This window comes from Capricornis sumatraensis, chromosome 15 (genome assembly GCF_032405125.1).
Source record: "Capricornis sumatraensis isolate serow.1 chromosome 15, serow.2, whole genome shotgun sequence".
NCBI lineage: Eukaryota > Metazoa > Chordata > Mammalia > Artiodactyla > Bovidae > Capricornis > Capricornis sumatraensis.
The window spans coordinates 58,345,939-58,362,662 of record NC_091083.1 but is presented as its reverse complement, the minus strand read 5'-3'; the positions used below and the strand labels follow the sequence as shown (position 1 = coordinate 58,362,662).

At 54.4% G+C, this 16,724-nt stretch overlaps 1 protein-coding gene across 2 annotated transcripts in view; it reads left to right on the top strand.

Annotated features, from left to right (window-relative positions):
• Positions 1 to 16,724, top strand: part of CDH4 (cadherin 4) — a 480,957-nt gene that overhangs the window by 410,951 nt on the left and 53,282 nt on the right. For both annotated transcript variants that reach the window (XM_068987048.1, XM_068987049.1), the window contains 2 exons: positions 8,557 to 8,712; positions 13,233 to 13,377. In XM_068987048.1, the coding sequence (XP_068843149.1) occupies positions 8,557 to 8,712; positions 13,233 to 13,377 (301 nt within the window). The remainder of the gene's footprint in view (positions 1 to 8,556; positions 8,713 to 13,232; positions 13,378 to 16,724) is intronic.

Genomic DNA, 16,724 nt, shown 5'->3' with positions numbered 1-16,724 from the left:
CTTGTGAAAGCTTCGTCCAGTCCTCGGCCTCTCAGGCCTTGGTCTCCCTATCTGCAGAAGGGACTGGACCTGACGGTCAGGGGCTGACATCCTAGGACTTCCCTTTACTGGTCCTTAAGGAGCTACAGGGGTGAGGAGGGGAGACTTCCTGGGCCCTGCTCTTCACAGGGGAGCTCATCCCAGCTGCAGGCGTTCGAGACACAGTGAGGGTGTGGGATAAACACAGTGGCGGGCAGGCTGCCACCCTATCCGCTCACCCCACCCCACCCCAACCCCCCACCACTCGCCCCATCACTACCACCTCCTCACCCCCCACCTCCCCACCCCCCACCTCCCAACCTCCCCTCACACACACACACCTCCCTCTCCTGCCAGAGGCGGGGACCAGGTGGTGCCATGCCCCTCATCCCCCTGGTGTCTCTAGAGCAAAACCATTCTGACCCCTCCTCCAACCCCGGAGGGGGACGGAGTGGGGGTGGGCCTCCCCTCCTCCTTGGCGCCTGGGGAGGGGTGATCACTTCTCTCCTGACTCTCCTTCCCACTTCTCTCCCACTCCACGATTCCCTGCTATTTCTTCACCGTCAGACAGTAAGCATGGGACTGGCTGGTCCTTCTCCCTCCCACCTAGGGTCTTAGAACCCTGCCATGCCTGACACCCCCTCAGGCTCTCCCCCAGCCTTTCCCTCTGCGCCCACTGCCTCCTCCCTCCTGGCTCAGAGAAGACGTTTCTCCTCCAGGAAGAGGGCCTCCCACCCACTTTGGTTTCCCAAAGCACCTGGCTGTGACCCTGGCCGTCAGTTTGCATGTCTGCCCCCGCCCCCCAGACAGCATGTCCTTGTTTCATTTGTTCAGTCGGTGATTACTGTGTGCGTGGTGCTAGGCCTGCACCTGCCATCCTTGGGGTCAGGTAGGGTGTCTGTGTTCCCACAGCCCAGGAGGGTGTGGGGCAGCCATAGTGCTTGGCAGTAGGGGACGGGGAGGAGGAGATGGGAGACAGGGAGCCATCCCGGCAAAGCAGACAAGAGGACAGACAGAGAACCTGAGAAAATGCAGATTCTCTCTCAGCATGAGAATCCAGGAGTCCCAGCGTCGAGAGCTGGCGTAGGGACCAGTGAGGCCACAGAAGCTGAAATGCATTTAGGTGTAATCATGTTCTTACCTCTGGACTCTCATGAGAGTCAGATTTTAAAAGAAATTGCCTCTCCTGGCCGGCTGTAGTCACGGCCAAGTTCAGATTTGCCTGCCTCAAATCTGAGGTAGGCAGGGAACGAAGCATCTGCGGTCACGATTCAGGGCTTTTCACTCTGCTGCTGCCGGCAACTCGAAACTCCCACCAGGTAAAGAAAATGAGAGCTTGCAATCTGCTTTCCTGGGAAGATCCCTGGATTTAATATCACACGAAGAGAAAGAGCTAAAACGCTTCACCAAAGAATTATATCCTCGTGGAAGATCCTGATCCTAAGGGTTTTGAGAGCATCTTTTAAGACACAGAGATGGGGTCAGGGAGGCCTTGTTAGTGGCAAAGCCATTAAGCTGCGGAATAACATCGCCTTCCAAGAGGTTTAGCACAGAAAGGCGGGGACATCCAGTCATGTGCATGCATGTACACACGTGTGTGTGACAGTGTGTGTTTGTGTACTTACGCATGTGTTATTTGTGCATATGTTTGGGTGTGTTACTCTATCTGTGCCTGTCCAGGAATCACATACCACAGTAGACAAAACCACACAATTCTAACTCGACTTTCTCAAAGATTCCCTCTGCCCTTAAGTCCTTCCAGAGTCTCTCACAGACCCTGTTCTTTCCCCATTTCATAACTGCCACCTTATAATTCTGCACTGACTGGCTGTCACTTTTTAAATCTAATCCCTCTGGTCCATGAGACTTCCCAGGTGGTGCTAGTGGTAAAGAATCCACCTGCCAATGCAGGAGCCTCAGGAGATGTGGGTTCAATTCCTGGGTTGGGAAGATACCTTGGAGGAAATGGCAACCCACTCCAGTATTCTTGCCTGGGAAACTCCATGGACAGAAGAGCCTGGTGTGCTTCAGTCCAGGGGGCCACAAAGAGTAGGACATGACTGAGCAACTGAGCTCACATGCAGTCTGGTGCATGAACCACATGAGGGCAGGACCATGTCCATCCAGCGCAGGGGGGCCTGGCGCACAGCACAGGCCGTCTGGCCGAGTGAAGACATTGTTGAAACAACTGGGGTGGGGAGTGCCCAGCCAACAATGAGGTTCCCAGGGATAACAGGTCCCTTTCCCTCCTGGGGCGAGGTTTCCTCTGCATCCATAGGACCCTCCACTCCTTCAGTTCTTGGGATAAACCTCCAAGGCCTTTGCAATTCACAAGACCACACAGGGTGACTTTTCTCCAGTTTCAAGTTCATTTGAAATTAGGAAAATACCTCCTCCTTGGGGGAGATTCTGCCGGAATCCTGCCATCCAGGCAGCCTTTCCGGAGGATGGAGCCGGCCCTAGAACGAGGTCCCTGGGTGAGCACAATGGCCAGGCACCATACGTTATTTTAATGTAGACATCACTTTAAACTAACCTTTTACCATCTGTTCTGTCCTTTCATAACAAATGCAAAACAGCATGATCCTCGGTGGCGTCATAAAACTAGGACGGGTGATGGAAAAGCCGTCTCCACTTTTTATTCATGGCCCTGCCGGACGCCGCTGGGATGTTTTTCTCATTTTCCAGCCACAAATCAAGGAGAAACCGCTCTCGCCTGATCTGGTGAATTCATTCACACAGTATTTCTTCTTAACACGGTAAACTATGGAAGAATTGAGGGCGTCCTGAGAGCCCCGGGCTCACTCAGCGTGTATTTCAGAAGACGCCGCTGAACAACACCTGGAGAATTAGGGGAATGTGGCCTGATGGTCAGGATGTAATGAGATTCCTTTGCAAAAAATCAAAATCTTTAAATGTGTGGCGGGTTCTTTTCAGCAGTTTCATAATTAAATTTCCCTGTGAAGGATGGGCAGTCTGGCCAGGAGGATGCAGGCCGGCGGTGTCTCTGCAGGACTGTAGGGGCTCACACGCCCCCCTTCATCCAGTTCAGCTCAACCGCTGTCCTCGGGGGCCCTCCTGTGTACCCTACGTCCTCTTCTCTTAAGCTAAACTCAAAGCAAGCCTCTGAATTCACCAGACTTTCTAGAATCTTCCAAGCTCCTGGGAACAAGAACTGGTTTGAGTTTCTGCCCAGTTTCTCAGTTCCCTTCTGCCCTCAATCGATCAGGCGCAGGCAACTCCCTGCCCCCCAGATCTGGAGATGAGGGAACTCGGCCAGGGAGGACCGTCTTTCTACAAACCGACTCCAGGGAATGGAGCTGGGTCGAAACTCCTCCCCGCTCAGCGCCTTGGACAGGGCTGGTCAGGTGTGGTTCTGCCTGAAGGACTGTTCCTGGCGGACAGAGAGGGGATGTGTGATCCCGACAGGCCAGAGCCTCGTGTCTGGGATGCACAGTGCTGGGAGCCAAGGAGCTGGCAGGAGGCGGGCGGCCGGGACCACTCATCTCTCTCCAGCAGGAGGTGGGCAGCACTGATAGAGGGAGGGGAGCCCCTTGGAGCCTGGGGGTGCAGACAGGCATCCAGCTAGACCGTGGCCAGTGCTCCTGCTTAGGGCAGACGAGGGGCAGGGGAGCCTGACCTGATGCGAGGGAGGAGGAGCCCAGAAAGCCAGAGCGAAGATATTCCTCACGGACTTCGAGGAGCCATGTGTGCGGGCCCAGGTGTGCGCAAGCCTGTTATGTGCGTGTGTGCCCATAAGCATGCATACCGTATGTGTGTGTGGCCCGCATGTACGTGCCCATGTGTGCACATGCCCAAGTGTGCACGTGCCCGTTCCTCTCCCGGAGACCCTGATCAACACCCAAGCAGCCCAGGTCACTGACGCCTGTGTGATGAGGCACCACCTCCTTCTTGCCGACTGTTCCTGACATTTTCTGTTCCCCGTCCTCCAGTGTATCAGGTAGGAAGCCACCGTCATGGTCAGGGTGGCCAGTGTCCCTACCCCCACGCTCTTGCCCTGGTGGGGTCGCCTCTGATATGTAAATAGTCACTGCTGGTTTAGGAAAGTGGTTCTCTATTAAGCCGAATTTTCTCAGAAGCGGAGTTTTCTCGGGGATGGCTTGTGCTAACGGTCCAAATTCAGTTGGAAAGGATGTTCATTATCAAATCTCTGAGGCACCTCCATAGAGACCATCCTGTGGTGGTTGTCAAGCTACAGAGATCAGCTGCCCAAGAAAAAGCTGCCCTTAGTTTCTGAGGTAAATCCTACTAGGTATGTAGGGGAGGAAAAGTCAACTTCCCTCCACTTTCTGAGCTCCTGGCTGAGACCCCTGTAATAAAAGACAGGTAAACAAAAGGAGGAAAACCAGAAGTTTGTTAGCATGTGTGCCTCGTGTACACATCGGGGAGACCCAGGGAAAAATGAGCAGCTCCCCAAGATGCCTTAGAATTCAGGTTTAAGAGGAAATAAAAGTGAAAGTGTTAGTCACCCAGTTGTGTCCAACTCTTTATGACCCCATAGACTATAGCCCGCCAGGCTCCTCTGTCCTTGGAATTCTCCAGGCAAGAATACTGGAGTGGGTAGCCATTTCCTTCTCCAGGGGATCTTCCCAACCCAGAGAAAGGGGGAGACGAAGTGACTTGTAGGAAAGATGATGGCCCTCGGAAGAGAGCTGGGAGGTGTGGTCGTGTGACAGGTCTGCCCTCCTCCAGGCCCCCTTCCAGGACTGGTAGCAATGATGTTCCTCGATGGATAATTCCCACTCCGGGGAGGGGGCACTGTGACACCTGAACCCCTCTGAGGCTCCTCTCCAGGTAGATGAGGGAACTCAGAGAGAAAGCCCCTCCTGCAGCTGGTGGTTCTCAAGTGCCCACAGCACAAACGTCACTACACCCAGCAGCACATGGCAGGGACCTCGCACTAACCCTCATCCCTGCCTTTGACACTCCCTCAAGCAGTTTCTAGGCTTGGAAGCCGGGCTGGCAGGCTGCTCCATCTCCCTGAACCCATCTCTCAGTCCTGAGAGGAGGTCAGTTCAGTAAAGAGTTGTCTCATTTCAGGGGGCGGGGTTGCGGGCAGGCTTCAGGGCAGGCATACCATCAGGTTATGATAGGAGGCATCTCTATGAAAGCCAAAGAAAACCAAACTTACTGGTTAGACCAGACCTGTTTCCGAGCCCTGGGGTGGGAGGCAGCCCGTCGAGAATATTTCTGGATGGCGAGCTCACAGCACCTTTGTGGTCTGGATGCCTCTGGTGGGATCGTGTTTTGTCTGGGGAACCTTGAGTGGTCATAGGCACGGCAGCAGGCATGCAGGTTGTCTGTGCATGAGCTCTTTCAGGTGCTTCCTTGAAGGTCATTCCCACTCATCCAGCCTTAGTTTGCAGGGCTTTGGGAAAAGGGCAGCTTCGCTTTTACTGTTTCCCAGTTGGCTCAGCAGGTAAAGAATCTGCCTACCAATGCAGGAGACTCGGGTTCGATCCCTGGGTTGGGAGGATCTCCTGGAGGAGGAAATAACAACCCACTCCAGTAGTCTTGCCTGGGAAATCCCACAGACAGAGGAGCCTGGTGGGCTACAGTCCATGGGGTCGAAGAGTCGGACACAATGGAGCAACTGAGCGCAGAAGCACAGTTCTTAGTGATTCCAAGTCAGAAGGGCAGGAGGATATTGGAAGCATTGGTCTGGAACCATGTAGCCAGATATTTGAGGAAACTAGAAGTCAAATCCAGTCCACTTACGGGTAAGAGCTCTAACAGTTAAAGGTAAAAAATAAAACCTCAAAGACCACAAACAGGACTAGAATCTTAAGGCACAGAGTTCTACCAAAACCTAATTTTTCTCTGTATAATCACCCCCATTTTTAAGATAATCAGATAATCATGGTAAAACCAGTTTGTTTGCAGAGGAAGTCTGGTCTCATTTGACGTGACTCTTGGGAGGTTACTGGGCAGTAACTCCTAGCCAGGACTCTCTCTGGTCACCCAGGCCCTTCTGCTCAGCTGATGAAGGCGGCTCTGGTGGGTTGACCCACCCACTGGTGTCTCCATGCTGACCATCACACCTCCGCTGGCCTGGGGGAGCGCTCTGCAGTTACCTTACTTTGCGGTCTTAGGAGAATGGTACCAGGGAGGATTTGTAAAGCCAGGGCGGGTGTTTTCTCCATATGTCCTCTTCTATGGAAGACTTTAAACACCTCCTAGGTGAGCTCCCCTGACCCTCGAGCCCTTTGCCGAGGAATTTCCTAAAGAATTAGCAGTCTCTTCACGTTTGTTCTTCCTTCAGCCAACTGTGAAATTTTATATTTTCTCAAAAAATAACCCGTTCATCAGGATTTTCAACTTGGCTCGCATAAAATATAAAGAATAAAATAGATGTTTTAAGTCTTATTTTTTCCTCTTAAGCTTGCCAAAGGTACATCTATTTCTTATGAATTTTTTTCCCCAGAGTACAGCTCTTGCATCTATTTATCAATCCTTCCAACTTTTCTGTTTTCAGATTCAGAAATTTCTGCATTCGTCTTAATTACCCAGGTGTTCACCATATCCTGCTTTGTCATTCCTTTCCTTCTGGATATAAATGCTCAGTTCATTCACTGTAATTCTGTTTTAATGATGAAAATATTTGAAGTTAAGGGTTTGTTTTGATTCCGTCTCTGGCCAAATTCCTTGGGTTTCGCTGTTTCATTGTCATTACTATTTTTAAGTGAAAGTGAAAGTCACTCAGTCGTGTCTGACTCTTTGCGACCCCATGGACATAGTCCATGGAATTCTCAGGCCAGAATACTGGAGTGAGTAGCCTTTCCCTTCTCCAGGGGATCTTCCCAACACAGGGATCAAACCCAGGTCTCCCGCATTGCAGGCGGATTCTTTACCAGCTGAGCCATAAGGGAAGCTAAATGCAGTTTTGATTCTTAACCTGTGGTTACTTCAGAATGCTTTCTAAAATATCTCTTTAAAAATCATCTTTAAATTTTAATTATATTATTCTAGTAAGAAGTCCTGGTCAATTTTGCTTTGTGGAATTTTTTTGAGGTTTTTGTTGTGGTCCATTTTTTTGCAAAATATTGCCATGGTCCCCTGGGCTTTGATTTTTAAAAGTTGTCTTTTCTAAAGGTGTATTCAGAGTTTATGCTAATCTTAATTTGGCCCCATCAGCTATTGCTTTCACGCCCCTGTGGCTTATTTACAATCTCTTGCCATCGGAGAAGCTTGTTGTCTTACATGGTCTCCTGCCCACCAGCTGCCCCGTGCATGCCCAGGACCTCTGCTTCACCTGAATGAAGGACGTGCACCTTATGTGTGATTCTGCGGGTGTCCTTGCCGTCTCCTATAGTCGGGCATTTACCTAACGATCTGGTCAAAAGTGACGTGCTGTCCGCATAGTCCTCCCCCAACCCACATAAAGCACAGAATTGTGCATTTTTTTCCTCTGTTCTTTCTGTTTCTTCACCCAACGCTCAGGCTTTGCCAGCTTACTTTAGGTGTGGGACCCAGATCACCATTATTGGGGGCTTCCCTGATAGCTCAGACAATAAAGAGTCTGTCCGCAATGCAGAAGGCCCAGATTTGATCCTTGGGTCGGGAAGATCCTCTGGAGGAGGGAATGGCTACCCACTCCAGGATTCTTGGGTTTCCCTGGTGGCTCAGATGATACAGAACCCGCCTGCAATACAGGAGACCCAGGTTCGATCCCTGGATAGAGAATACCTCCTAGAGGAGGAAATGGCAACCCACTCCAGTCTTCTTGCCTGGAGAATCCCATGGACAGAGAAGCCTGGCGGGCTACAGTCCATGTGGCCACAAAGGGTCAGTCACGACTGAGTGACTATCATTTTCACTTTTCACCATTATTAAGTTGTTTTCCACAATATACCATTTCTATAAACACTGTGCCTGTACTCAGCTCTTTAACCACATTGACATCTTTCAGGGCTGTGTTTCTGTGTCCAGATGCTGGTGGGGGGGCATTTCCAAGGCAAGCCCTGTTCTCGAAGTCTTTGCTGTGACCCCCTCTCAGGGCAGGGCAGGAGGACCAGAGCAGGAACGGGACATTCTCTGTGTCTTTACACATCCAAACATTCCCACTGCCTTTCTGCACAGATGATCACATGGGGGCACAAGTGTCTTGGGCCCTGACCTTTTCCCTAAAAACCCCACGCAGTGAGCTGTGTCCTCGCCCCTGTCTTTCCGGAGGTTTGACGTGAGGGCCCTTTGCGCCAGGTCCTCAGCCATCTCAGACCATCACTCAGGCTCTACCGTGGGCATCTTCACCTCTGCCAAGCTCCCTGCAGCCCCTTTCCTCTTGGAATACTGTGTCTCCTCCTCCCTGTCACCTGGTGGGCTCACCGGACATGTAGTGCAGGCTCTCAGTGAACCCCTGGCCTCACCTGCCCTTCTGGTCCCCAGAGTGGACCAAGCGCTGGCTGTGGCCTCACATGCCCCTGAGAGAGACATCATGTGAGGCCATCCAGTGGGATGAGCATAAGGTCCCAGTAAGAAGCCTGACCTTCCCTCGCCCCCGTCTGCACCCTCTTCCAGATCCGGTCCGACAAGGACAACGACATCCCCATCCGATACAGCATCACAGGCGTGGGCGCTGACCAGCCCCCCATGGAGGTCTTCAGTATCGACTCCATGTCCGGCCGGATGTACGTCACACGGCCCATGGACCGGGAGGAGCGAGCCTCCTACCATGTGAGTGTCCCTGGACTCGGGCTCCTAAGGGCGGGAGGTTGGAGGGGAGTGCAAACCCAAGTCCATATCAGAAAAGCCCACCTGCCTGCGGGGTGCCTCCCCGGGCTGTGCAATTCACAGAGCAGATGGGCCGAGAATGTGCTCTGGTAACGTGTCCCTGGCGATCCTGGGAGGGCCTGGGACACAATGGGGGAGCCACTGGTCAGAAGCTGTGGACCCACGTGACCTGCTGGGAGTTCTGCTGGGGAAGGGGTTGTGCAGCTGGCGTGTCACTGCCACCTCTCCAGTTCTGGGCACGCATCCCCAGCCCCTCTGCCCCTTCCTCTGAGAGCAGAAAGGCGGCTCTGAGCGAGCGCTGTTGCTTTCATGGGGAGCTGCCAGTGGAGAGGAAAAAACCATGAGAAAGTGAAGGCTGCGAGGCTCAGTTAAAGGGACCGTCCACCACTTTCCACTTGGCCTCCTGGCCTGGCGGCACACAATTGGCACTAGAGCTCGGTGGGTGCACAGCTCTCACGCCGCCCACCCTGGCGTCCAACCCACTTTGGGCTCTGCCTCCTCTTCGTGGGATGAGCATTTGCACCTGCTGGAGGTGGGGGCTGGAGCCAGACCTGGGGGCAGGGGTGGGCAGCCCCACCCAGCAGCTGAGACCTGTGCCCTTAACCCCTCCGACCTCCATGCTCTCCTGCAAAGGGGAAACAGTCAGGCTGCCTCAGCGTGTGTTCTGAGGACTCAGGGTGACCATCCCTGTGGTGTTCAGGACAGCCCAGCACGTGGTAAGGCTGCCTCTGTGGCTGTAGCCAGGGCATCGGAACTCCCAGCTCCCGGATTGTGTTCACAAAGGTGAGGGGGACGCAGTCACAGCCTCCGCCCTGTGTCATCTATGGACCGGCACTGACCTCACTTGGCTTCAGCCTGCAGTGCCAGATGGGAACCCTGAGAAGGGAGGTTCCACAAGGGCAGGCTTGTCGATACCACATCCCCTGGCGGAGAACAGAACCCACCACTGGGGGGCGGGCAGGCCCCTCTGAGTCACAGGCTTTCCTCTCTCAACTGCTCAGCTCCTAGCTCAGGATGGCTGCAGAATTTCTGAGTCCAGCACAAGATGAAATGGGGGCCCCTCTGAGCTCACTACGTGTTTTAAGATGATGATGGCTAAGCGTTAAACCACACAGAGACCCTTCTGAGTACAAGGCCCGAATGACTATGAGGGTCACACACTCGCCTCCTGTGAAGTGAAAAAGACAGGAGGCTGAAGCTGGAGGACTTGTGAGCCTCATCCCGTGGCCGTCTGGGCCTCCCCAGCCCCTTCTGCACCTCGGTGCAAATGGCTCAGAGCCACACCGAGGTGTCACTGTCCACTCTGAAGACCCCCCAGCCCTGGGCACCCCAAGAGCAGCTCGATCCCAAGAGCACCACAGCTCCTCTCCCTGCACCCCCAAACCAGACCCTGGGAAGGCAGGAGACACATTTGGGAAAAGGAGACCCACTTGGCTGTGGACTGAGAGATAGCTCCCCAGTTCCTCACCTGCCATGGGCCAGGGAATCGCTTTGAGTTTAGAGTCCACAATTTTAGTGGGGCTCTGATTTTAGTTACCTCTGTCCACCCAGACTGTCTCCTTGCCACTAAAGTCAACCCCCCACATGACGTGACTCGATCACGGGGTGACCCCTGTAACCTTCCCACCTGGAACCTGTGCCTCACATCCCAGAGTCCTCTCTGCTCCCCCAACGGGTGCTGTTTAATCCTGTCCTGAGTCCCACCGTCATCATGGCTGTTGAGGGGGTGGGGCAGCATCTCCCACCTGAGAGGGAGTTGACAGACCGTGGACACGGGTCACTGGAGGTGACTGTGTGAAGCCTGTGATCACGAGACAGATGAGCATCACTGTCTGCTCTGCAAGGCAATTCCCCAGAGGGCGCCTTCATGGCTTCCTTAGGAAGCCTTGCTGTCGGGGCCACGAGCGATCAACTTGGGCAGGATCTTGAGCCTCCATTTCCCTGCCTGTGAACAGAGATCCAACAGACCCGTCTCGTGGTTCTTGTGAACAATGAGGTGAGGCAGCGCCTGTGGAGGTCTCGGGGCACTCCCAGCCAGAGCCAGCGCAGGGCTGACGGAAGACAACAGGACCCTGCACACAGCAGGCATGCACAGCGCGTCGCAGGAAATTTACTCTGCACAAGACACCCAGATTTGCAAGTCTCAGGACATTCCTTATCTCCAAGTCACAAAGCATTTCTTGTCTCCAACGCCAAGACAGACCCCCATCCCCAAGCCTGCAGCTGTGTCCAGCCTGAGAGATGGAAGGGAGGGGTGGGTGGGCTCTTAGAGATTTCCAACAGAATCTATCAAATGTTTTAAGCTTTTGGAGGGAGATGAGGAGACCCTGCCAACCACTTTCCATCGAGAGCTCCACTCGGCCTGCTCCTGCTGCTAAAGATAGCGGCCCAACCGGAGTGTCACTTTAGTTAGAAGATAATAACTTTAATTTTAGCTCAGAATTACTTTTTTCAAAGCCTCCTCAACCTTTGGCTCAGCTCCTTATTGCCTGGTCGCGTCTGACAAGATGAAGGATGGCCCAGCTGCCCGTGGGAGGATCCCCCGGAGGAGGGCACAGCAACCCACTCCAGTATTCTTGGGCTTCCCTGGTGGCTCAGACAGTAAAGAATCTGCCTGCAACATGGGAGACCTGAGTTCAATCCCTGGGTTGGGAAGATCCCCTGGAGGAGGGCATGGCAACCCACTCCAGTATTCTTGCTTGGAGAATCCCCATGGACAAAGGAGCCTGGCGGGCTACAGTCGATGGGGTCACAGAGAGTCAGACACGACTGAAGTGACTTAGCAAGCACACACTGGCCGCCCACAGGAGGACTTCCACAGCAGGGAGGTGCAAACTGGGCTCAAGGAGCGGGGGCCCGATGGCGGGGGTTGTTGGGGGAGCGGTGGGCTGGGAGAAGCAACCGCATAGCACCCCATCCTGAGATGTTTAAACGTGATGTTTCAAGCTGATCTGTCTTGAAGGGGCAGCTGCATGGCTCTGCAGGCTGCAGGTCCCAGGAACCTGAACTCACTTGTCTCCTTGTGATAACACGGATCGTCTCCTCCATGAAGCCCGCCTTGAGCTCCCCCCAAACACATGGTTTCAAGGGGAAAATTCTACACAGGGCTGTCTGCCGAGGCTGCGGATAGGTCAAGGCCCCTCCTGCAGTCATGGATGGCACCCTCCCCTGCCCCAAGGCTGGCAGAGCGGCTGGGGGCACAGGGCACCAAGGGGATTGCCTGATAACTGGGCGGGGCCCCCAGCTCAGAGACCTCTCTTGCTGGTGGCTCCTCTGGGCACCCTTGACTTGGCACTGTCTTGGCATAAGGATCCTGTAGTCCAGTGTGTTTGGTTTCGAGGGTGACATGGTTTCCACAGAGAGGTGAAAGCACGGCTGTGTGACAGTCACAGTGTTGGTCTGGAGAAACAGGTCGGCCCCTTCCACCTCCAAGTGTGGTTTTCCCGTCTAGTCTCAGGGCGCCCACGGCCCCACTCCAGCCCTCTCTGCTGCCTGTGGCTGTCACTCTGCATTCCCCATGCTTGCTGTCCTCTGGGCCCCTCGTCCAGGGCTCAGCTCCAGCATCACCTCCTCGGAGAGGCCTGCCTGGCCTCCTCCCCACCCCATGGGTCACTGCAGTCATGTGCCTTCTCAGGGGCCATCTCCTGCGTGAGAACCCCCAGGGCAGCCCCAGATCTCATGGAGCCATGGACTAGGGCAGACCCAGTGCCTGCCACAGGTGGGCCCTCAATAGGTATTGATTGAGCAAATGAATTAATGAGTGAATGAATGAACAAAAGATAAAAATCCAAAATCGAAGAGGGGAGTCTGAGCAGCCCCTGTGGGCCCTTCAGCCCAAGTTGGGGTACCTACCCTTTGTACCTTGAGTTGTTCCCAGATGGAGCTCCCTGGAGCCCCTTCCCCATCAGAGTGGGGCCTTCCACCCCAGGGCCCCTGGACCCATTTCCTCTCTGCTGCCCCAGGAAAGATAAGCCAGGGTGTGAATGGCCAACAGGGTAGACTCGAAGTGGATGCCCAAGTTCAAGGACCTACTGTGTCTCCTCTCTGGGTCTCCCCCAGGCCTGGCCTCCTGGCAGCAAGGGGCCTAAGCCCCCACCCCGTTAGCACACATGGCCTTTCTGCAGCTGCTCTAGGTAGACATGAGTCCTCAGCATCAGTGGTGCAGGGATGGATATCAGCGTGGACCCTTGTGTCAGCCTCCAGCTCCCATGGTCGCCCTGTTTCACCCTCCCAGGACACCTCCCATTTCCACAGATGAGAGAACCCAGACTCATGACATGTCCCAAGCCCACCCCACACTCCCCAGGCTGCGCCTTGAGGGGTCCCTGAACTGCTCTGTAGCCCCACCCCAGGGCTGTAGATCACAGGAGATCTGCTCTTGGTGGTTCACAAGGCTTCGGGTCAGGCGCATCCCCACTGGGGGCAGCTGCTGGCCCTGACAGCATGTGTTGCTTTCTTTCTAGCTCCGAGCACATGCCGTGGACATGAACGGCAACAAGGTGGAGAACCCCATCGACCTGTACATCTACGTCATTGACATGAACGACAACCGCCCCGAGTTCCTCAACCAGGTGTACAACGGGTCCGTGGACGAAGGCTCCAAGCCAGGTGAGCCCTGAGCCCAAGGGAGGGACATTCCAGAGGGGGGACACGCAGCCCCCGCCGCCATGATGACACCTGGGACTCATCACCTATGGTTTATTTTAGCACCCACTGCATGCCCTAGGGAGGGGCATCCCTGCCCCACATACCTCACAGTCCAGGCCAGGCACAGACAGAGGGGCCGAAACAAGGGAGCAGAGCCCCTGCGGTGACGATTTGGCTCAGGAGCCCTCTGGGCGCTGAGTCATGGGAACGGCTGTAGATTAGGGAAGGCTCCTCTGCAGAGGTGACCTGTGGACCAGGAGCTGACTTGTGATCAGAAGCAGCACTCAGAAGGGCAGGGAGGGAGTCTGGTGGCAGGGAGAGCATGTGCAAAGGTCCTGGGGCCGGTCAGGGAGGAGGCTGGCCATCTGAGGCCTCCTGGGCACATTTGGGCATAGCGGGAAGCACCTGAGAAGGCTGACTCCCTCAGCCTGAAGAAGTGAGCTGTGTGGCTGAAGCCCTTGGTCCCCCTCAGAGCTGACCCAAGAGCTGACCCGTCTTCCCAAGGACTCCCGTCCAGCATAAATGATAACGACCACTTTACAATGTCTGATCTCTGGATCCCATAAAGACCAAGAAGTGGGCATCTCCCTCCCCCTTCAGCTCAGACAGGATTCAAGGCCTGAGGAGGTGGAGCAAGCAGTCCCAACCCCTCAGTGTGGACATGGGCACTAATCCCCAGCAGATGCTGGCACGACAGCTCAGAGATCTCCCAGCCTCACCTGGGAATGTGTTATAAATGCATAGCTGGTGGCCGCCCGCTGATTCACTCTGTAGGTGGGGCCCCGAGGAGGCAGCCAAGCTCCAAGTAACTCTGCACTTGCTAAGGTTTGAGAGACCCAGCCCCACACTGTCTCCTGATTTGGGGGAGGGTGGGGGGCAGTTGTCCTCATTACAACTACTCAGTTTGGGGCATGCAGGGGCAAGGGGCAGGGTGGAGCTGAGCCAAGCACCACTGCTGAAGCCCCTACTAAGGACTGCTGGAAGCTGCCACTAAAATTCAGACTGTGGTAACATTTGAAATTGAGAGAAACTAGGGTCATTTTGATTCATGAGTGATGCCCTGTGCAATACTGGGAACATACGCACAGTAAAGGTGTTGCCTGTCATCTGAACATCACAGAGGCTGGCCCTCCCCATCCCTGGTGGGTGCCCATCCTGGGAAGACTTCCCGGGCCTCTGAGGAGGGGTCAGCAGGCAGAGGGGCAGGAAAGCAAGCATTTATCATCTCTTCTCCCTGGAGGCAACTGTCACAGCTCCGTTTCCAGGGGTTGCTGCTTCCACAAGGTGAAATGCATTTATAACTGATTGTCCTCAGAATCAGAAGGCTCAGGCCAGCCCAGTGTCAGCAAAGAGAAAGCAATGTGACATTGTTTCTGCAGAAACCTCCGCGGCTGGGCCCTTCAGGCCCCTGCAGGCCCCTGAGGGGCAGGTGGGTGGCCAGATTAGCTACAAACAACCAAAGAAAGCAAATAAGGACTGCTGACAGCCAGCTCTTTAAGGAGCAGGGTGGAGAGTGGCTGTCGGGCTTGGTGGGTTGGGGCGGGGGGACTTTCTTGTTAACGGAAGCGGCAGGTCCTCTCTCCCCAAGACCCAGGACACTCTGTGAAGGTGCCTCAAATCAAGCCTCCCACATCTTATTTTCGAACAAATCAATGAGACAGTTTTCCCAAACGCATGACTGCCTTTACCCATTAGGATAACAAAAACAACAAACTGCTTTATCTTCCCCTAAAATCCTGATAAACCTTTAAGCCAGGACATTGGAGCATCCTCAGATCGCTGGACGTGGCCCGGGTGGGCTGAAGGCTGGCCCTTTATTCCCTGGGCACTCAACACCTTTCCAAGACTGTTTGCACTAAATGTTGGGTGACTTTCTGAGTCCCTGGGTGCCCCCAGCTCCATTTCTGGTCCCGGAAAACCGTCAGAGGGGACCAGAGATGCAACCCCTTTGTGCAAAGCCAGGATGGAGCTGCATGGTGCCTCGTTGGGCCTGGCTTGACGCCCTGGTCCAGGACGAGGAGGCCATGTCCAGACAGAGCAGGGCCCACCTCCTCGACACAAGAGGCTCCCCGGGATATGGAAACAGTCTCTATAAGTCCTTTTCTCACCCCAGTAAATTACAATAATAGAAGGTTTTACACAGTGCCTTTGTGGGATAAGGAAAAACTACCGCCAGAAATTAGTCATTATTCTCTAGAATGATAGGCTAATGAAGGGTTTCAGACGCATGTTCTAATGGAAAACAAGTGAAAAGATATATTCAGTATTGATTCAGTCGGGTAGGAGTCAGCTAAGGTCTGGGAAGTTGCGGCAGGGACGTCAGCCAGCTGCTGGGGGCCAGATCCCAGGTCACCCCACATCCTCCCTGACCCCCAGGCCCCTCCATGTCATGAAGCCCTCTCTGGTTTTGCTGAGTCGCAGGGGCCTCACACACAATTCTGGTTCATATGGCTGTTCAGTTCAGTTCAGTCACTCAGCCATGTCCGACTCTTTGCAACCCCATGGACTGCAGCACTCCGGGCTTCCCTATCCATCACCAACTCCCGGAGCTTACTCAAACTCGTGTCCATAGAGTCAGTGATGTCATCCAACCATCTCACCCTCTGTTGTCCCCTTTTCCTCCTGCCTTCAATCTTTCCCAGCATCAGGGTCTTTTCCAATGAGTCAGTTCTTCGCATCAGGTGGCCAAAATATTGGAGTTTCAGCTTCAGCATCAGTCCTTCCAATGAATATTCAGGACTGCTTTCCTTTAGGATGGACTGGTTGGATCTCCTTACAGTCCAAGGGACTCTCAAGAGTCTTCTCCAACACCACAGTTCAAAAGCATCAGTTCTTCGGTGCTCAGTTTTCTCCACAGTCCAACTCTCACAGCCAGCTGAGCAGCTGAAGTTCTCATTGTAATTCCATATAAATGGCCACGTGGGGGCAGTGGTTGCCGTGTTGAGTCCCCACCCAGATGGGGCCACAGCAGCAGTCCCTCCCCATGCCTGGGACCTTCGGGCCCCTCCTGATCGTGGTCCCAAATCCTGGAGGGAACTAGCCAGGAGCCACCAAGACCTGGGAGACTGCATGCGAGACTGCAGATGAGAAGGGGAGGCACGTCCGCTGGCCGCCCTCTGAATGTCCCGCCACCGGAGCTTTGCTTGGGTGGGCGCCCCGCCGCTTCCAGGCACACACCCCACCTCTGCCTTGCCAAACTCTGCCCTTTCTGCAGAGCCCGCCTTGATGCCCCCCTGGTCTGTGTCCCCCAAATCTGCTGGGCCCACCCCTGGAGGGGACCACCTCATGCCTCTTGGCAGAAGCTGCAC